Source organism: Salmo salar, chromosome 12, assembly GCF_965601325.2.
Source record: "Salmo salar chromosome 12, fSalSal1, whole genome shotgun sequence".
In the NCBI taxonomy this organism is placed as follows: Eukaryota; Metazoa; Chordata; class Actinopteri; order Salmoniformes; family Salmonidae; genus Salmo; species Salmo salar.
This window is the reverse complement of record NC_138302.1, coordinates 11,747,602-11,769,592: the sequence shown is the minus strand read 5'-3', so window position 1 is coordinate 11,769,592 and position 21,991 is coordinate 11,747,602. Positions and strand designations below refer to the sequence as shown.

At 43.2% G+C, this 21,991-nt stretch overlaps 1 protein-coding gene across 1 annotated transcript; it reads left to right on the top strand.

Annotated features, from left to right (window-relative positions):
* The first annotated feature begins 13,982 nt into the window (after positions 1-13,982).
* Positions 13,983-21,542, top strand: LOC145859349 (perforin-1). Its single transcript, XM_082958405.1, has 5 exons — positions 13,983-14,329; positions 14,527-14,715; positions 17,483-17,582; positions 18,594-18,769; positions 21,230-21,542. The coding sequence occupies exons 1-5, from the start codon at positions 13,983-13,985 to the stop codon at positions 21,540-21,542; spliced, it is 1,125 nt and encodes a 374-aa protein (XP_082814531.1).
* Positions 21,543-21,991: the final 449 nt, after the last annotated feature.

The window sequence follows — 21,991 nt, the reverse complement described above, 5'->3', positions numbered from 1 at the left end:
GTGACCTGATCAATATGGGTGGTGAGGTGTGACCTGATCAATATGGGTGGTGAGGTGTGACCTGATCAATATGGGTGGTGAGGTGTGACCTGATCAATATGGGAGGTGAGGTGTGACCTGATCAATATGGGGGGGGTGAGGTGTGACCTGATCAATATGGGGGGGTGAGGTGTGACCTGATCAATATGGGGGGGTGAGGTGTGACCTGATCAATATGGGGGGGTGAGGTGTGACCTGATCAATATGGGGGGGTGAGGTGTGACCTGATCAATATAGGGGGTGAGGTGTGACCTGATCAATATGGGGGGATGAGGTGTGACCTGATCAATATGGGGGGGGTGTGGTGTGACCTGATCAATATGGGTGGTGTGGTGTGACCTGATCAATATGGGGGGGGTGTGGTGTGACCTGATCAATATGGGGGGGGGGGGTGGGGGCGAGGTGTGACCTGATCAATACGGTTGGTGAGGTGTGACCGGATCAATACGGGGGGGTGAGGTGTGACCGGATCAATACGGGGGGGTGAGGTGTGACCTGATCAATATGGGTGGTGAGGTGTGACCTGATCAATACGGGTGGTGAGGTGTGACCTGGTTAATATGGGGGGTGAGGTGTGACCTGGTTAATATGGGGGGTGAGGTGTGACCTGGTTAATATGGGGGGGGTGTGACCTGGTTAATATGCGGGGTGAGGTGTGACCTGGTTAATATGCGGGGTGAGGTGTGACCTGGTTAATATGGGGGGTGAGATGTGACCTGGTTAATATGGGGGATGAGATGTGACCTGGTTAATATGGGGGATGAGATGTGACCTGGTTAATATGGGGGATGAGATGTGACCTGGTTAATATGCGGGGTGAGGTGTGACCTGGTTAATATGGGGGATGAGATGTGACCTGGTTAATATGGGGGATGAGATGTGACCTGGTTAATATGGGTGGTGAGGTGTGACCTGGTTAATATGGGGGATGAGATGTGACCTGGTTAATATGGGGGATGAGATGTGACCTGGTTAATATGGGTGGTGAGGTGTGACCTGGTTAATATGCGGGGTGAGGTGTGACCTGGTTAATATGGGGGGGGGGGGGTGTGACCTGCTTAATATGGGTGGTGAGGTGTGACCTGGTTAATATGGGGGGGGGGGGGGGGTGTGACCTGGTTAATATGGGTGGTGAGGTGTGACCTGGTTAATATGCGGGGTGAGGTGTGACCTGGTTAATATGGGGGGGGGGGGGTGTGACCTGCTTAATATGGGGGATGAGATGTGACCTGGTTAATATGGGTGGTGAGGTATGACCTGGTTAACATGCGGGGTGAGGTGTGACCTGGTTAACATGCGGGGTGAGGTGTGACTTGGTTAATATGCGGGGTGAGGTGTGACCTGGTTAATATGGGGGGGGGGGGTGTGACCTGGTTAATATGGGTGGTGAGGTGTGACCTGGTTAATATGGGGGGTGAGGTGTGACCTGGTTAATATGGGGGGGGGGGGGGGGGGGGTGTGACCTGCTTAATATGGGGGATGAGATGTGACCTGGTTAATATGGGTGGTGAGGTATGACCTGGTTAACATGCGGGGTGAGGTGTGACCTGGTTAACATGCGGGGTGAGGTGTGACTTGGTTAATATGCGGGGTGAGGTGTGACCTGGTTAATATGGGTGTCATCATTTGAAATCACAAAACTTGTGCAGCACACTGTACAGTGCCTTCAGAAAGTATTCACACCCTTTGATGTTTTCCCACATTTTGTTGTTACAGCCTGGATTTAATTGAGATTCTGTCACTGGCCTACACACAATAGCCCATAATGTCAAAGTGGAATAATGTTTTTAGAAAAGTTTGACAAATTCATTAAAAATGAAAAGCTGAAATGTTTTGAATCAAAGTTTCAACCCTTTTGTTATGGCAAGCCTAAATAAGTTCAGGAGTACACATTTGCATAACAAGTCACATAATCGGTTGCATGGACTCACTCTGTGTTCAATAATGGTGTTTAACATGATTTTTGAATGACTACCTCATCTCTGTACCCCACACATACAAATATCAGTAATGAGCAGTACATTTCAAACACAGATTCAACCACAAACACTGGGGAGATAGATGTGTGGGGGGGAGCAGGCATTGAATATCCCTTTGAGCATGGTGAAGTTATTAATTACACTTTGGATGGTGTATCAATACATCCAGTCACTTCAAAGATACTGGTGTCCTTGACTCAGTTGCCGGAGTGGAATGAAACTGCTCAGGGATTTCACAATGAGACCAATGGTGACTTTAAAACAGAGTTTATTGGCTGTGATAGGGGAAACTGAGGATGTCTCAACAACATTGTAGTTACTCTACAATATTAACCTAAACAGAGTGATAAGAAGGAAGCGCTTAAATAAAGTGGCAAAGAAATTCACGTTGGATTTGGGGCAAATCCAACACATCACTGAGTACCACTCTTCATATTTTCAAGCATGGTGGTGGCCGCATCATGTTATGGGTATACTTGTCATCGGCAAGGACTAGGAAGTTTTTTAGGATAAAAAGAAACTGAATAGAGCTAAGCACAGGCAAAATCCTAGAGGAAAACCGAGTTCAGTCTGCTTTCCAACAGACACCGGGAGACAAATTCACCAATAAGCAGGACAATAACATAAACTCTCAGAGACTTAACCAGAAAGACTCAGCAACAATTGCTGACAAAGGTGATTCTAATGCGTTGAATACTTATGTAGATGAGCTATTTCTGTATTTCATTTTCAATAAATTTGCCAACAGTTCTAAAAACATGTTTTCACTTTGTTGTTATTGTGTGTACATGGGTGAGGGAAAAAAAAACTCTTGAATTCAGGCTGTAACACAACAACATGTGGAATAAGTCAAAGGGTATGAATACTTCCTGAAGGCCCTGTACAGCAGCCCCAGTTAGATCAGGCTTCTCAACCGTGTTTATAGAGATTTGACAATTGATTTAATGTGACCTCAGGAAGATTAAATGTGTATGTGGGTTCATTTGCTATTCTGCTCCTATCACCTGACCAAGAAAAGTCTTGATTCATATGAGGCAGGTGAGCGTCAGACGCATTCAACATCGTCCCTCATCATGAAATAGAACACCATCATCCCTCATCATGAAATAGAACATCCCTCATCATGAAATACAACAACATCATCCCTCATGAAATAGAACATCATCCCTCATCATGAAATAGAACATCATCCCTCATCATGAAATAGAACAACATCATCCCTCATCATGAAATAGAACATCATCCCTCATCATGAAATAGAACAACATCATCCCTCATCATGAAATAGAACATCATCGCTCATCATGAAATAGAACAACATCCCTCATCATGAAATAGAACATCATCCCTCATCATGAAATAGAACAACATCCCTCATCATGAAATAGAACAACATCCCTCATCATGAAATAGAACATCATCCCTCATCATGAAATAGAACAACATCCCTCATCATGAAATAGAACATCATCCCTTATCATGAAATAGAACAACATCATCCCTCATCATGAAATAGAACAACATCCCTCATCATGAAATAGAACAACATCATCCCTCATCATGAAATAGAACATCATCCCTCATCATGAAATAGAACAACATCATCCCTCATCATGAAATAGAACAACATCCCTCATCATGAAATAGAACATCATCCCTTATCATGAAATAGAACAACATCATCCCTCATCATGAAATAGAACAACATCCCTCATCATGAAATAGAACATCATCCCTTATCATGAAATAGAACAACATCCCTCATCATGAAATAGAACAACATCCCTCATCATGAAATAGAACAACATCATCCCTTATCATGAAATAGAACATCATCCCTCATCATGAAATAGAACATCATCTCTCATCATGAAATAGAACAACATCATCCTTCATCATGAAATAGACCATCATCCCTTATCATGAAATAGAACATCATCCCTTATCATGAAATAGAACAACATCATCCCTCATCATGAAATAGAACATCATTCCTCATCATGAAATAGAACAACATCATCCCTCATCATGAAATAGAACATCATCTCTCATCATGAAATAGAACAACATCCCTTATCATGAAATAGAACATCATCCCTTATCATGAAATAGAACATCATCCCTCATCATGAAATAGAACAACATCATCCCTCATCATGAAATAGAACAACATCCCTCATCATGAAATAGAACAACATCATCCCTTATCATGAAATAGAACATCATCCCTCATCATGAAATAGAACATAATCTCTCATCATGAAATAGAACAACATCATCCTTCATCATGAAATAGAACATCATCCTTCATCATGAAATAGAACATCATCCCTTATCATGAAATAGAACATCATCCCTCATCATGAAATAGAACATCATCCCTCATCATGAAATAGAACAACATCATCCCTCATCATGAAATAGAACATCATCTCTCATCATGAAATAGAACAACATCCCTTATCATGAAATAGAACATCATCCCTTATCATGAAATAGAACATCATCCCTCATCATGAAATAGAACAACATCATCCCTCATCATGAAATAGAACATCATCCCTCATCATGAAATAGAACATCATCCCCCATCATGAAATAGAACAACATCCCTCATCATGAAATAGAACAACATCATCCCTCATCATGAAATAGAACATCATCCCTCATCATGAAATAGAACAACATCATCCCTCATCATCAAATAGAACATCATCCCTCATCATGAAATAGAACAACATCATCCCTCATCATGAAATAGAACAACATCCCTTATCATGAAATAGAACATCATCCCTTATCATGAAATAGAACATCATCCCTCATCATGAAATAGAACAACATCATCCCTCATCATGAAATACAACATCATCCCTCATCATGAAATAGAACATCATCCCCCATCATGAAATAGAACAACATCCCTCATCATGAAATAGAACAACATCATCCCTCATCATGAAATAGAACATCATCCCTCATCATGAAATAGAACATCGTCCCTCATCATGAAATAGAACAACATCATCCCTCATCATGAAATAGAACAACATCATCCCTCATCATCAAATAGAACATCATCCCTCATCATGAAATAGAACAACATCATCCCTCATCATGAAATAGAACAACATCATCCCTCATCATCAAATAGAACATCATCCCTCATCATGAAATAGAACAACATCCCTCATCATGAAATAGAACAACATCATCCCTTATCATGAAATAGAACATCATCCCTCATCATGAAATAGAACATCATTCCTCATCATGAAATAGAACAACATCCCTCATCATGAAATAGAACAACATCATCCCTCAACAAGTTCTGGCAGGTCTGTATCTAACGGGAGATTGTGCAAAGTGTGTTTGACCCGGTGAGTGATGTAGCACCATAGATCAGTGTTTCTTAATTTCTTAACTCCTGCCCTCTTGTACCCTCCCAACAGTACACATTGTAAGTATAGCCCCAGAAAAGCACACCTGAATCAACTTGTCAAATAATCATCAAGCCCTTGATGAGTTGAATGAGGTGTGTTTGTCTGGGACCATAACAAAAACATGGATTTGTTTTAGCCAATCCCTCCCTCCCTCCCTCCCTCCCTCCCTCCCTCCCTCCCTCCCTCCCTCCCTCCCTCCCTCCCTCCCTCCCTCCCTCCCTCCCTCCCTCCCTCCCTCCCTCCCTCCCTCCCTCCCTCTACTGCCTTCTTCTGGCCATTATTTATATTTCTTGTTGTTGTTGTGTTTGCAGAGGCCTCTCAGTTAAGCGACTGCAGCACTGCGCGCAACGGTAGGGAACTTGCATTGTTCAACAGAGGTAACACACACAAACTGCAAGGATTATAGAAATATCCACTGTTGAAAACCAACGTCCGGAACACGGTTTTAACCTATCAGGCATCCAGGATTAGACGTGGTAAAAACATACAGTACATCAACCCCCCCAATCAACAGAGAAAACACACAGGTTCAGACATGTTTCTTGTCTAGGAAGTATTCATCAGTCTGGTTTTAGACCAGGTCAATCTCTCCCTGGTTATAAATTATTTGGTTAATTGTATAGATAAAAGACAACACGCTCCCCTTTTTTTATTGACCCGTCAAAGGCTTTCTATACTGTTGATCACTCACTGCTAGTTCAGAGGCTTTCCTCAATTGGCCTAGACCAGGCTGCATGTAACTGGTTGAAAACATGACTTGACAGATGGAACTCAATGTGTATCTACTGATGGTGTTAAATCAGGTTTCCTGGATATTATGAAAGGTGTCCCGCAGGGGTCTATTCTGTGTCCAGTACGTACTATAAACTCTAAATGCATGAACAATATTGGTTTGTTTGTAAAATATTGTAAGCTGCACCTGTATGCAGACGATACTGTTGTGTATGCTGTTGTCCCCAGGGTTGACCAGGCTCTATCTCAACTTTTACTGTTTTACAGAGAACTTTTATTGACCTTAAATTGCTATTAAATACGGATAAAACTCAGTATATGTTGTTTTCTAGAGCACATAAAAATAAATAATAATTTAAGCATTATGTCCTTTGGACGGTGCCCAGATTTACTGAAGATAAACTATTATGAATAATATAATTAATAGCATCTGGAAAGACAATAAGCAGTTTTTTTTAAAGCATGGCTGTCTTCTATAGAAATAGGTCCTGCCTCTTGATAAATAGTAGAAAGCAGATTATTCAGTCAACGTTACTATTGGTCCTAGACTCTGATGACATCATCTATGAACTCAGTTGCCATTTCATTACCGTTAGATGCAGTTTGTCATAACGCACTACTCTTTATTACTGGCCACAGTTTTAGTACTCATGACTGCATTCTCTACCAGAAAGTTGGTTGGCCCTCTGTGATGTCATCACTTCATTGTCTACCAGAAAGTTGGTTGGCCCTCTGTGATGTCATCACTTCATTCTCTACCAGAAAGCAGGCTGGACTTTGTGATGTCATCACTGCATTCTCTACCAGAAAGTTGGTTGGCCCTCTGTGATGTCATCACTGCATTCTCTACCAGAAAGTTGGTTGGCCCTCTGTGATGTCGTCACTGTATTCTCTATCAGAAAGTTGGTTGGCCCTCTGTGATGTCATCACTTCATTCTCTACCAGAAAGCATGCAGGACTTTGTGATGTCATCACTGCATTCTCTACCAGAAAGTTGGTTGGCCCTCTGTGATGTTATCACTTCATTCTCTACCAGAAAGTATGCTGGACTTTGTGATGTCATCACTGCATTCTCTACCAGAAAGTTGGTTGGCCCTCTGTGATGTCATCACTTCATTCTCTACCAGAAAGCATGCTGGACTTTGTGATGTCATCACTGCATTCTCTACCAGAAAGTTGGTTGGCCCTCTGTGATGTCATCACTGCATTCTCTACCAGTAAGCAGGCTGGCCCTCTGTGATGTCATCACTTCATTCTCTACCAGAAAGTTGGTTGGCCCTCTGTGATGTCGTCACTGTATTCTCTACCAGAAAGTTAGTTGGCCCTCTGTGATGTCATCACTTCACTCTCTACCAGAAAGTTGGTTGGCCCTCTGTGATGTCATCACTTCATTCTCTACCAGAAAGTTGGTTGGCCCTCTGTGATGTCATCACTTCATTCTCTACCAGAAAGTTGGTTGGCCCTCTGTGATGTCATCACTTCATTCTCTACCAGAAAGTTGGTTGGCCCTCTGTGATGTCATCACTTCATTCTCTACCAGAAAGTTGGTTGGCCCTCTGTGATGTCATCATTTCATTCTCTACCAGAAAGTTGGTTGGCCCTCTGTGATGTCATCACTGCATTCTCTACCAGAAAGCAGGCTGGCCCTCTGTGATGTCATCACTGCATTCTCTACCAGAAAGTAGGTTGGCCCTCTGTGATGTCATCACTGCATTCTCTACCAGAAAGCAGGCTGGCCCTCTGTGATGTCATCACTGCATTCTCTACCAGAAAGCAGGCTGGCCCTCTGTGATGTCATCACTGCATTCTCTACCAGAAAGCAGGCTGGCCCTCTGTGATGTCATCACTGCATTCTCTACCAGAAAGCAGGCTGGCCCTCTGTGATGTCCACACTGCATTCTCTACCAGAAAGCAGGCTGGCCCTCTGTGATGTCATCACTGCATTCTCTACCAGAAAGCAGGCTGGCCCTCTGTGATGTCATCACTGCATTCTCTGCCAGAAAGCAGGCTGGCCCTCTGTGATGTCACGTAGGTCGATACATTGCTCTCTTATTAATTTATAAATATATTATATAAAAAGTCCCGCTGTACCTAACATCATTAATATCCTTTAGATGTATGAGATACCATAGCCGTTGTCAGAGATGGCTAACTCTAGAAACTCTTTCAGAGACAGGTAAATCAGCTTTTAGTTTTTTCACACCTCACTTGTAATTAGAGGCTCATTTTTATGAGAGACCTTGGTCTCAACATGACTCCCTATCAAAATAAATGTCCTTACCTGTGTGTGTGTGTGTGTGTGTGTGTGTGTGTGGTGTGTGTGTGTGCGTGTGCGTGTGTGAGAGAGATTGAGTGTGTGTGTGAGAGAGATGATGTAACACACAGACACTCAATCTCTCTCTCACACACACACGCACACACTCAATCTCTCTCTCTCACACACGCACGCACGCACACACACACACACACACACACACACACACACACACACACACACACACACACACACACACACACACACACACACACACACACACACACACACACACACACACACACACAGGTACAGAAATGTAACACACAAACATAGCTGTTCTGTATAAAAGACCATCCCTGGCTGTTGAGAGAAGCAGACAGACAGAGAGGAGGGAGAGACAGACTTCATCACTGACTCCAGATCTGAAGGGGAAACTCATCTGAAGAACCACTCACACCAATTCAAACAGGTGAGTGGATTTGCAACTTGAAAAGAACAGAAAACCTGCATACTGTATGCTCATAATTACTACCTTTAAAGGTTGCTACATCCATTTTTAGACATATAAAGGAATTATATTTACCATTTGATCATTGAAGAATATAATTTAGAAATGCCTCATTAAATCAGATATTATTGGTCGCGTAACACATATTTTGCAGATGTTATCGCAGGTGCAGCGAAATGCTTGTGTTTCTAGCTCCAACAGTGCAGTAACACCTAACAATACAAAATAATACACACAAACACCCTCAAACAATGAAAGGAATGAAGAAATATCAGAATGATTAATGTCAGAGTCTGGAATATTAATACACAGGTATAATATGGTCATGTGTATAGACTGTATAGACAGTATATGAATAGAAAAGGTGTGTACAGCAGTAGTTATATAGGTTGAGCCATGACTAGATGTCACACTCTGACGTAGGAGAGCTGTGTTTTCTCTGTTTAGCTAGGCCAGGGTGTGATAGGTGGGTGGGTATTCTATGTTTTGTTTTCTATGTTTTGGCCAGGTATAGTTTCCAATCAATTTATAACAGGTGTCTATCGTTGTCTCTGATTGGAAGCCATACTTAGGCAGCCTGTTTTTCCCTGTGTTTTTGTGGGATCTTGATTTTGTGCAGCTGTGTGTGAGCAGCCCCAGAACGTCACGTTTGTTTCAGTTTCACCTGTTTATTGTTTTGTTCGAGTTCACAAATAAAATATGTGGATCTACCGGCACGCTGCGCCTTGGCTGATTTATGACAGGGAATTTGAAGACAGCATTCGTGACAGAAGATCCCACCAAAAGAAAGCAAAGCAGCGTGCACTCACCAGGAAGACGAGCGGGACCAAGCAGTGTGGATCAGAGGACTGGACCTGGGAAGAGATCCTGGATGGGGCAGGACCTTGGACAAGGTCGGGAGAGTATCGCCGCCCGCCGGAGAAGATAGAGGCAGCGAAGGCGGAACGGAGATACTGGGAAGAACGGCTAAGAGAGCTACAGGAGCCCGAGAGGCAGCAGCAAATTCTTTTTTGGGGGGGGGGCACACGGGTAGATTGGCTAAGACGGGTTTAAGACCTGAGCCAACTCCCCGTGCTTACCGTGGGGAGCGAGTGACTGTACAAGCGCCGTGTTATGCGATGGTGTGCACGGTGTCGCCCATGCACACTCACAGCCCGGTGAGCTCGGTGCAAGCTCCTCACCGTTGTCGTGCTAAGGTTGGCACTCAGCCAGCTTGGAGTATGCCGCTCAGCATTCCTGCCCTCCAGTGCGCCTCCAGAGCCCAGTACGTCCGGTGCCTGTTCCGCGCACTCTCCCTCCAGTGCGCCTCCCTAGCCCAGTACATCCTGTGCCTGCTCCTTGCACTCTTCCTCCAGTAAGCCTCCATAGCCCAGTACGGCCGGTGCCTGCTTTGAGCACTCGGTCCTGAGTATGTCTCCCCAGTCCCGTGAGACCTGTTCCTGCTCCACGAATAAAGCCTCCAGTGATAATTGATGGTCCGACGCCTGTAGAGATGATCCATGGCACGAAGCCTCTAGTGATGATCCATGGCCCGGAGCCTGTAGGGATGTTCCATGGCACGAAGCCTCCAGAGGTAATCCATGGCCCGGAGCCTGTTGAGATAATCCATGGCAAGAAGCCTGTAGGGATTATCCGTGGTCCGGAGCCTGTAGGGATAATCCATGGCACAAAGCCTGTAGGGATAATCTATGGCACGAAGCCTCCAGTGATGATCCAGGGCACGGAACCTGTATTGATAATCCAAGACATGGAGTCTGCAACAACCCTCCTCAGTCCAGAGCCTCCAGTGACGCTCCTCAGTCCGGAGCCTCCAGTGATGCTCCCCAGTCCGGAGCCTCCAGCGACGCTCCCCAGTCCAGAGCCTCCAGCAACGCTCTCCAGTCCGGAGCCTCCAGCGACACTCCCCAGTCCGGAGCCTCCAGCGACACTCCCCATTCCGGAGCTTCCAGCGACGGTCTGCAGCCCAGTGTCTTCAACGGCGGTCTGCAGCCCGGAGTCTTCAACGGTGGTCTGCAGCCCGGAGTCTTCAACGGTGGTCTGCAGCCCGGAGTCTTCAACGGCGGTCTGCAGACCGGAGTCTTCAACGGCGGTCTGCAGCCCGGAGTCTTCAGCGGCGGTCTGCAGCCCGAAGTCTTCGGCAGGGGGTCTGCAGCCCAGAGTCTTCAGCGGCGGCCTTTAGCCCAGAGTCTTCAGCGACGGTTGGCGGTCCAAAGCCTCCAGCGATGATCCACGGTCTGATTCCTCCGGACACACAGAAGCGGGGGGATCAGCGGGCGGTGGGGGCTCTACGCCCGGAACCAGAGCCGCCGCCAATTATAGATGCCCACCCAGACCCTCCCCAATAGGTTCAGGTTTGCGGCCGGGAGTCCCCACCTTTGGGGGGGGGGGGAGGGGTACTGACACGCTCTGACCTAGGAGAGCTGTGTTTTCTCTGTTTAGCTAGGCCAGGGTGTGATAGGTGGGTGTGTATTCTATGTTTTGTTTTCTATGTTTTGGCCAGGTATAGTTTCCAATCAGAGGTAGGTGTCTATCGTTGTCTCTGATTGGAAGCCATACTTAGGCAGCCTGTTTTTCCCTGTGTTTTTGTGGGATCTTGATTTTGTGCAGCTGTGTGTGAGCAGCCCCAGAACGTCACGTTTGTTTCAGTTTCACCTGTTTATTGTTTTGAATTAAGTTCACAAATAAAATATGTGGAACTACCGGCACGCTGCGCCTTGGCTAATTTATGACATGGAATTCAAAGACAGAATTCGTGACACTAGAATACAGTATATATTGGCCAGGTCGCAGTTGTAAATTATAACTTGTTCTCAACTGGCCTACCTGGTTAAATAAAGCTGAAATAAAACATTTTAAAATAAAAAAATAAAATATGAAGTGGGTAAAACAGTATGTAACATAATTAAAGTGATCAGTGTTCAGTGACTATGTACATAGGGCAGCAGTCTAAGATGCTGGATAGAACACAGGGTGGTAGCCAGCTAGTAACAGTGACTATGTACATAGGGCAGCAGTCTAAGATGCTGGATAGAACACATGGTGGTAGCCAGCTAGTAACAGTGACTATGTACATAGGGCAGAAGTCTAAGATGCTGGATAGAACACATGGTGGTAGCCAGCTAGTAACAGTGACTATGTACATAGGGCAGCAGTCTAAGATGCTGGATAGAACACATGGTGGTAGCCAGCTAGTAACAGTGACTATGTACATAGGGCAGCAGTCTAAGATGCTGGATAGAACACAGGGTGGTAGCCAGCTAGTAACAGTGACTATGTACATAGGGCAGCAGTCTCTAAGGTGTTCATAAGTTTAGTTCAATGGCCGTTCCCCATTGGAACCCAAAATATAAGCTTGTTTTACTCCGATGTTTGTAAACAAAGTAAATGTAAACAAACACTTTATAGCCTCAAAACATGGTTAAAACCATAACATTGATATCATGGATGGTCAGTCCTTGCATCCATAGCTCTGTCTAGAATGCTTTATTGTTTCACCTGCTGGTTTCCATGACAATAGATCCAGAGATAACCTTTGTCAGATTTGCGACTTCGCAGATGTAAATATTTTTTTTATAACATAATTGTCTATTTCAATTCAATCCCCCACCAAAAAATGTTATCAGGATGGTGTGACTTGAGTTGCCACTAGCCTACTAACCAAACGAAGGTTTGAGTTGTCACTAGCCTAAAAATTTGACCAACTGGGGACATTTTGTTATTCCCCATAAGGTCAAATGCTATTTATAGGGGGATTAGGGTTAAGGTTAGAATTAGTGTTCGAATTAGGTGTCGAGTTAGGTGCTAGAGTTAGTTTTATGGTAAGGAGCTAGGGTTAGATTTAGGGTTAGAAGCTAGAGTTAGTTTTAGGGTTAGGTGCTAGAGTTAGTTTTAGGGTTAGAAGCTAGGGTTAGTTTTAGGGTTAGAAGCTAGGGTTAGATTTAGGGTTAGGAGCTAGGGTTAGTTTTAGGGTTAGAAGCTAGGGTTAGTTTTAGGGTTAGAAGCTAGGGTTAGATTTAGGGTTAGAAGCTAGGGTTAGATTTAGGGTTAGGAGCTAGGGTTAGTTTTAGGGTTAGAAGCTAGGGTTAGATTTAGGGTTAGAAGCTAGGGTTAGATTTAGGGTTAGGAGCTAGGGTTAGTTTTAGGGTTAGAAGCTAGGGTTAGTTTTAGGGTTAGAAGCTAGGGTTAGATTTAGGGTTAGAAGCTAGGGTTAAATTTAGGGTTAGGAGCTAGGGTTAGTTTTAGGGTTAGAAGCTAGGGTTAGATTTAGGGTTAGAAGCTAGGGTTAGATTTAGGGTTAGAAGCTAGGGTTAGATTTAGGGTTAGGTGCTAGAGTTAGTTTTAGGGTTAGGTGCTAGGGTTAGGGCTTAGGGAGAATAGGATTTTGAATGGGACTGAATTTTGTGTCCCCACGACTGTGTGTGTGTGTGTGTGTGTGTGTGTGTGTGTGTGTGTGTGTGTGTGTGTGTGTGTGTGTGTGTGTGTGTGTGTGTGTGTGTGTGTGTGTGTGTGTGTGTGTGTGTGTGTGTGTGACAGGGCATTGTTGAGGGTTAAGCCAAAACGCTCGTCAGTGTGTGATCTATTCAGACATGTTGCTATGAGATAAAGAGAATTAAAACAACGCTTCAATTACAACTTCTATTCAAGTGAGTGCTGCCATTTTCTATTGTCATTATTTCTGCTTATTTTTCAGCCATGATCAAACACCCACTAAATGTTCATATTTACCAAATAGCTTCCCGGGATTAACTGTGTTACTGTAAAAGTTACTGCCATGACAATATCAGTTAATTTGTCATTTATTGCAGTATTTGCAACTCGTGCAAAATGTATTTCTAGGTTTGTGTTGAGTTGAGTTTAAACTCTTTCTCTCTTTGCCTCTCATACCCCCTCCCCTCCCCTCCCCTCCCCTCCCCTCCCCTCCCCTCTCTCTCTCTCTCTCTCTGTCTTCCCTATACCTCATACTCTGTCCTCCATTTTCTCTCTCTCTCTCTCCCCTCCCTCTCCTCCCTCGCTTTAGTTCAGTCATGACCTTCCCAGCCCCTCCCCTCTTCTCCCTTCCTATCCTCCTTCTTCTTTCTCACCTGGACTCCGCCCTCACCTGTCGTACTGCCAGCCAATCCCAGTGTGACTCCGCCCCCTTCGTCCCCAGTCACAACCTGGCAGGGGAGGGTTTCGATGTGGTGACCCTGAAACGTAAAGGGGCCTACCTGATCGACCTGAAGACCTACCTGTCCCCCAGTAAAACCTGTACAGTGTGTAGTAACCCCCTACAGGGGAACGAGCTGCAGAAAATACCCCTGTCTGTTGTAGACTGGAGGCCCTACAGCCACTGTACTGAGGATATCTCCAGCCACTCTCATGTCTCTGTCAGGTGAGTAGGATGGTTTCTGACTGCTTTGGAAAACGTTGTGTTTACTTGATGAAAATGTTCCTATGTGGACAGGAAACATCTCTCCTCTCCTCTCCTCTCCTCTCCTCTCCTCTCCTCTCCTCTCCTCTCCTCTCCTCTCCTCTCCTCTCCTCTCCTCTCCTCTCCTCTCCTCTCCTCTCCTCTCCTCTCCTCTCCAGTAACCTGGCAGAGGCCACTGCCAACGAGAACTCTAAAGACTGGAAGGTGGGTCTGGGTCTGGAGAAGGGGGTATCTGTTGGCATAGAGATGGGAGGGTCACAGTCACATATAACCAGATTTGCCAAGAAGAAGACCAGAGACAAACGCTACTCCTTCTTTTCACAGAATCTCCGCTGCCTCCGCAACAGGTAATTATAATAATAATAACAACAATAATAATAACAATAACAACAACAATAATAACAATAACAACAACAACAATAATGACAATAACAAGAATAATAATAATCATAATAATAAGAATAATAATAATAGTACTAATAACAATAATAATAACAATAATAACAATAACAATAATAATAACAATAATAATAACAATGATAACAATAATAATAATAACAATAATAATAACTAACGGTAGCCTGCCCTTACGAGTGGTAAATCATTGGAAATCAATCATTTGATTCAATGCTATTCCCCCCTCCTACAAAACAGCAATGTGTTTATCTGCTCTATACCAATATTCTCAACTCCGGAGCATTTTAAAAAACTCTATTTCCTGTGTTGTCATGGCACCTGCTTTCTCTCTCAATGTTGTGATAGGCCTACCATGATCCCATGTTATCCATACATGTTAAAAACAGTAAAAGAGTGCTCCAGAAGAACTTCCTCCTCTGTGCCACTGCACCAGCCCATGACTTGGTCTCATTGAACATTGTGTAATGGCGTCACGCAATAGAAAACATTTGTAGTAAAATTATGAAGTCGATCACGGTGCGATTGAGATGGTATGATTCAATAAATAAGTTGTTTCATCTAACATGAATACATGATACATATATGGTGATGTGCAACACCTAAACCAGTGGTTGACGATTTGGCTACTGTTGCTAGAATTTAACTGTCAAAATACGACTCTAGAATTGCAGGTTTATTTTGTTTGATGGTGATTCATTTGCTGACATTCATTTTGTGTACAAATATCACATAGGCTAATTCACTTGGTGCTAATCACCATCTGAGGAAGTGGAAACTCAAAACCCATTAGCTAATCACCATCTGAGGAAGTGGAAACTCAAAACCCATTAGCTAATCACCATCTGAGGAAGTGGAAACTCAAAACCCATTAGCTAATCACCATCTGAGGAAGTGGAAACTCAAAACATTAGCTAATCACCATCTGAGGAAGTGGAATCTCAAAACCCATTAGCTAATCACCATCTGAGGAAGTGGAAACTCAAAACCCATTAGCTAATCACCATCTGAGGAAGTGGAAACTCAAAACCCATTAGCTAATCACCATCTGAGGAAGTGGAAACTCAAAACCCATTAGCTAGATTGATACATGTCAGTTCCTGCTAGTTACATTTACATTTAAGTCATTTAGCAGACGCTCTTATCCAGAGCGACTTACAAATTGGTGCATTCACCTTATGATATCCAGTGGAACAACCACTTTACAATAGTGCATCTAAATCTTTTAGGGGGGGGGGGGGGGGTTAGAAGGATTACTTAATCCTATCCCAGGTATTCCTTAAAGAGGTGGGGTTTCAGGTGTCTCCGGAAGGTGGTGATTGACTCCGCTGTCCTGGCGTCGTGAGGGAGCTTGTTCCAGGGAGCTTGTTAAAAGTTACCCTTTTAATTCATGAATACTTGCTCAAATTATCTAGCGGCCCTCATGGTGGAGTGGAATAAATATTTTTCCTAATTTCATAATTAATAAACATGATTTAATTACTTACTAAATGCACTTTAGGGTACTGTTAAACCAAATCGTGGTTTTAAACGCCCCAAAAATAGAATGTTTTGAGTGAAGAGACCACATCCAAGCTTGGAGTGGGATAGTATTTCCACCTCTCCAGTGTTGCCTGACTAATCTACCAGCTCACGTTTGTTATCTATGTTTAAGGCCTTATAAACTTCATCTCCACTATAAAAAGCATCTAGACATTATCTCCCATTTCTTTTAGACTAGCATTTGGTTTTCAACAGAGGAGATTTGTATAAACCTTGCTGTCAAGTTGCGGGAGGATCTCCTCCTACAATTCTGCACCGATTTATTTCATTTTAGGTTTAAAAGAAGCGTGTCGTCCTCTTACATGGTACTGTCAACTTTACAGAGTGGACAAAACATTAGGAACTCCTTCCTAATATTGAGTTGCACCCGTCTTTGACCTTAGAACAGCCTCAATTTTTCAAGGCATGGACTCTACAAGGTGTCGAAAGCGTTCCACAGGGACGCTGGCCCATGTTGACTCCAATGCTTCCTGCAGGCATGTCCGGTTGGCTGTATGTCCTTTGGGTGGTGGACCATTGTTGATACACACGGAAAATTGTTGAGAGGGAAAAACCCAGCAGCGTTGCAGTTCTTGACACAAACCGGTGTGTCTGGTACCTACTACCATACCCTGTTCAAAGTCACTTAAATCTTTTGTCTTGCCCATTCACCCTATGAATGGTAAACATACACAATCCATGTCTCAATTTGTCTCAAGGCTTAAAAATCCTTCTTTAACCTGTCTTCTCCCCTTCATCTACACTGATTGAAGTGCATTTAACAAGTGACAGTTACATAGCGTTGGTTCAGTGACATACCGTTGGTTCAGTGACATAGCGTCGGTTCAGTGGCATAGCATTGGTTCAGTTACATAGCGTTGGTTCAGTTACATAGCATTGGTTCAGTTACATAGCATTGGTTCAGTCACATAGCATTGGTTAACATTCAGAACATCACCTCCTCAGGTGGAATCCTGCTTGTCCACAGGTCTTGATGTGGGCCTTGGGAGAAGTAAAGTTTCCCCTAGCATCCAAGGTTGCTCCAAAGTTCTGGGCAACCGTGACCTGAAGACCTCCGACAGCTCTAGCTTCCTCAGCCACCACACCAAGGTGGTGGGAGGCTCCGGGTTGGCTGGGGGAGCTGTCACTCAACCGTAATGACTCAGTGGGGTTCCATAGTTGGATGAGCACCCTGAAGGACCGCCCCGACGCCATCTCCTATTCTCTGAGGCCTCTGCACCTGCTCATACCCAACAAGAGGGTCCGGGAGAGAGTGAAGGTGATCTTTTGTTGTTGATATACAGTACTAGTCAAACGTTTGGACACACCTACTCATTCCAGGGTTTTTCTTTCTTTCTACATTGTAGAATAGTAGTGAAGACATCAAAACTATGAAATAACACATATGAAATCATAAATGTTCTGTACTATTCTGTTCTATTGTGTTCTATTCTGTTCTATTGCGTTCTCTTCTGTTTTATTGTGTTCTATTCTGTTATATTGTCCCCGTTTTATTGTGTTCTCGTTGGGGCTGCGATATTCTGTTCTAATTTGTTATGTTCTGTTCTATTATGTTCTGTTTTGTTCTAGAGATTGGACTTTCTGTTATATGCTGTTCTATTCTATTGTGTTCTGTTATATTCTATTCTGTTATATTCTGTTCTGATATTCTGTTCTATTCTGTTCTATGCTGTTCTATTGTGTTCTGTTATATTCTATTCTGTTATATTCTGTTCTGATATTCTGTTCTGTTCTATTCTGTTATATGCTGTTCTATTCTATTGTGTTCTGTTGTATTCTGTTCTGTTATATTATTTTCTGTTATATTCTATTCTGTGCTGTTCTGTTCTATTCTGCTATATTGTGTTCAATTGTGTTCTATTGTGTTCTATTGTGTTCTCTTCTGTTCTATTGTGTTCTATTGTGTTCTCTTCTGTTATATTGTGTTCTATTGTGTTATATTGTGTTCTGTTCTATTGTGTGATATTGTGTTCTATTCTGTTCTATTCTGTTCTATTGTGTTCTATTGTGTTCTGTTCTATTGTGTTATATTATGTTCTATTGTGTTCTCTTCTGTTCTATTGTGTTCTCTTCTGTTATATTGTGTTCTATTGTGTTTTATTGTGTTCTGTTATATTCTATTCTAATTTGTTCTGTTCTGTTCTATTCTGTTCTGTTCTAGAGATTGGACTTTCTTGTCATAGACTACATAAATAAAACCTAAAATGGAGTTGTTAGGTTATATGTTATATGTCAATTAATATGTTAACATTTTGTTCAAAATACAAAGGAGGCTGTCCTGGATTACCTGAAGGAGAACGCCATCCCAGAGAGCACCAGGGAACTGTCCTGTGGGAGCCGTGACCCAAACTGCTGTCTCAATGAGGCCTCGAAGGGAACACTGGCAGTGACGGGGGACAAAGCCTGGGGTCTGGCAGGAGACTGGTTTTCTGGAGTCACTCTTTCGTAGGTTATGTTACTGTGTCTTAGCCAGCACATTTGTCAACTAACTAATCATCAAGCCCTTGAGTGGCTAAATCAGGTGTGAGAGTTTTGGGCTGGAGTAAAGGTGTGGCTGAATCAAGTGTGAGAGTGTTGTACTGGATTAAAGGTGTGGCTGAATCAGGTGTGAGAGTGTTGTACTGGATTAAAGGTGTGGCTGAATCAGGTGTGAGAGTGTTAGACTGGAGTAAAGGTGTGAATGAATCAGGTGTGAGAGTGTTGGGCTGTAGTAAAGGTGTTTCTGAATCAGGTGTGAGAATGTTGTACTAGATTAAAGGTGTGGCTGAATCAGGTGTGAGAGTGTTGTACTGGATTAAAGGTGTGGCTGAATCAGGTGTGAGAGTGTTGGGCTGTTGTAAAGGTGTGGCTGAATCAGGTGTGAGAGTGTTGGGCTGGATTAAAGGTGTGGCTGAATCACGTGTGAGAGTGTTGTACTAGATTAAAGGTTTAAATGCCATACTATTCCCTATAGTGCGCTCCTTTATACACTATGTAGAGAATAAGGTGCCATTTAGGACTCACACCAGCTGGGGTGGCCCCAGGATTGAGATGCATCCAGCTGCAGACCCGTAGCCTGTCACTAAAACTGTCCCCTCACTAAAACCATAGTTGGGGTCAATTCAAATTGAAGTCAGTCAATGCAGGAAGTAAACTGAAAAAGACCATCTACTTTCAATGATTTCTCAATAAACTGGAAAGGACATACAAATTCATGAATTTATTTTTATGACCAACCCCTTACTAAAACCCTGACCCTCACCATCTATTGGCCCGTGGCAAACACGGGAACCGAAGCTAGGGAAGGAAAGAGAGCTAGGAAAGGAGGAAAGGAAGAGAAGAGAGTTGTATGTGGCTGGGATTCACCACAACAAGTAGATGATGATAGCATTAGCTAGTTTTATTGACAGGCTAGTTTTAGTGACATGCTAGTTTTACTGACAGGCTATTTTTATGGCAGGCCACTTTGTGACAGGCTAGTTTTAGTGATAGGACACTTTTAGTGACAGGCCACTTTTAGTGACAGGCTAGTTTTAATGACAGGCCACTTTTATGGCAGACCACTTTTAGTGACAGGCTAGTTTTAGTGACAGGCCACTTTTAGTGACAGGCTAGTTTTAGTGACAGGCCACTTTTAGTGACAGGCTACTTTTAGTGACAGGCTAATTTTAGTGACAGGCTAGTTTTAGTGACAGGCTAGTTTTAGTGACAGGCCACTTTTAGTGACAGGCCACTTTTAGTGACAGGCTAATTTTAGTGACAGGCGACTTTTAGTGTCAGGATAGTTTTAGTAACAGGCCACTTTTAGTGACAGGCTACTTTTAGTGACAGGCTAATTTTTGTGACAGGCTAGTTTTAGTGACAGGCTAGTTTTAGTGACAGGCCACTTTTAGTGACAGGCTAGTTTTAGTGACAGGCTAGCTTTAGTGACAGGCCACTTTTAGTGACAGGCCACTTTTCATGACCAGCTAGTTTGTGACAGGCTACCTTTAGTGACAAGCTAGTTGTAGTGACAGGCTAGTTTTAGTGACAGGACACCTTTATGGCAGGCCACTTTTAGTAACAGGCTAGTTTTAGTGACGGGACACTTTTAGTGTCAGGCCAGTTGCTGCAGGTCTCCAGCCTGATCCTGTAGCCAGGAGCTACAGTGTATAAGGTCGGACCACCCTCTTGTGGTATGCCATGGTAATTGAATAGTAATTAAAAGGATTGGCCCCTTTTTATACATTTTCGCCTAAAATGAAATACCCAAACCTAACTGCCTGTTGCTCAGGCCCTTAAGCAAGGATATGCATATTCTTGGTACCATTTGAAAGGAAACACTTTGAAGTTTGTGGAAATGTGAAAGAATGTAGGAGAATATAACACATTAGATCTGGTAAAAGATAATACATAGAAAAAACCAACCGTTTTTTAAATATTTTTTTGTACGATCATGTTTGAAATGCAAGAGAAAGGCCATAATGTTTTAATCCAGCCCAGGTGCTATTTAGATGGCCACTAGATGGTAGCAGTGTATGTGCAAAGTTTTAGACTGATCCAATGAACCATTGCATTTCTGTTCAAAATGTTGTATCAAGACTGCCCAAATGTGCCTAATTTGTTTATTAATAACTTTTCATGTTCAAAACTGTCCACTCTCCTCAAACAATAGCATGGTATTATTTCATTGTAATAGCTACTGTAAATTGGACAGTACAGTTAGATTTATTAACAATAAATTAAGCTTTCTGCCAATATCAGATATGTCTATGTCCTGGGAAATGTTCTTGTTACTTACAACCTCATGCTAATCACATTAGCCTACGTTAGCTCAACCGTCCCGCGGTGGACCCACCGATCCTGAAGAAGTTTGAGTTACCCAGAGCAATCCCCTGTATTTCTCTCCATTTTGGTTCCAACTCCCCGTTTCTCAACTTGCTACAGGTATGCTGTGGTCCAATATGGCACATCTCCACCCAAACAAACCCCTGTGATCAAATCTTACAATCCTGTGTGGAACACTGCCTTTAACATGGGGCGTGTGGACACAAACCTGGCGCTAAAGGTGGAGGCCTGGGATCAAGACATGATTAGCGATGACCTACTGCGTGGCTGTACGGTCTTCATCCAGCAGGGGGCACACAGAGAGGAGTGTGGGGCCAGCTGGGGAGGCATCCAATTCACCTACAATCTCACCTGTGACACTCACCTTACTGGGGACCAGTGTGAAACTTACAATCCTTCCGCCTCTGGGTAGTGACACCTGGATAGGGCATTGAGCTTTATTGGCTACTTGGTTTGATGTAGAATCTTGTAGTATGGAATAGTCTCGTTACTGTCTATACTGTTTAGGCTACAGTAAGAGTCTGCATCTCTTCTCTGCCTTTTCTAGCCACAGTTCAGCTCTACAATCATTCCTTTACATCTCTTCATGTCTTCATCTGTCATGTATAATTAGGTGGCATATAGGATTCAACTGACTATATCATTCAACTAAATAGGTACTATACCGTTGTTGTTATTCTGTATATCATTCAACTATATAGGTACTCTACTGTTGATTGTTATTCTGTATATCATTCAACTAAATAGGTACTATACCGTTGTTGTTATTCTGTATATCATTCAACTATATAGGTACTCTACTGTTGATTGTTATTCTGTATATCATTCAACTAAATAGGTACTATACCGTTGTTGTTATTC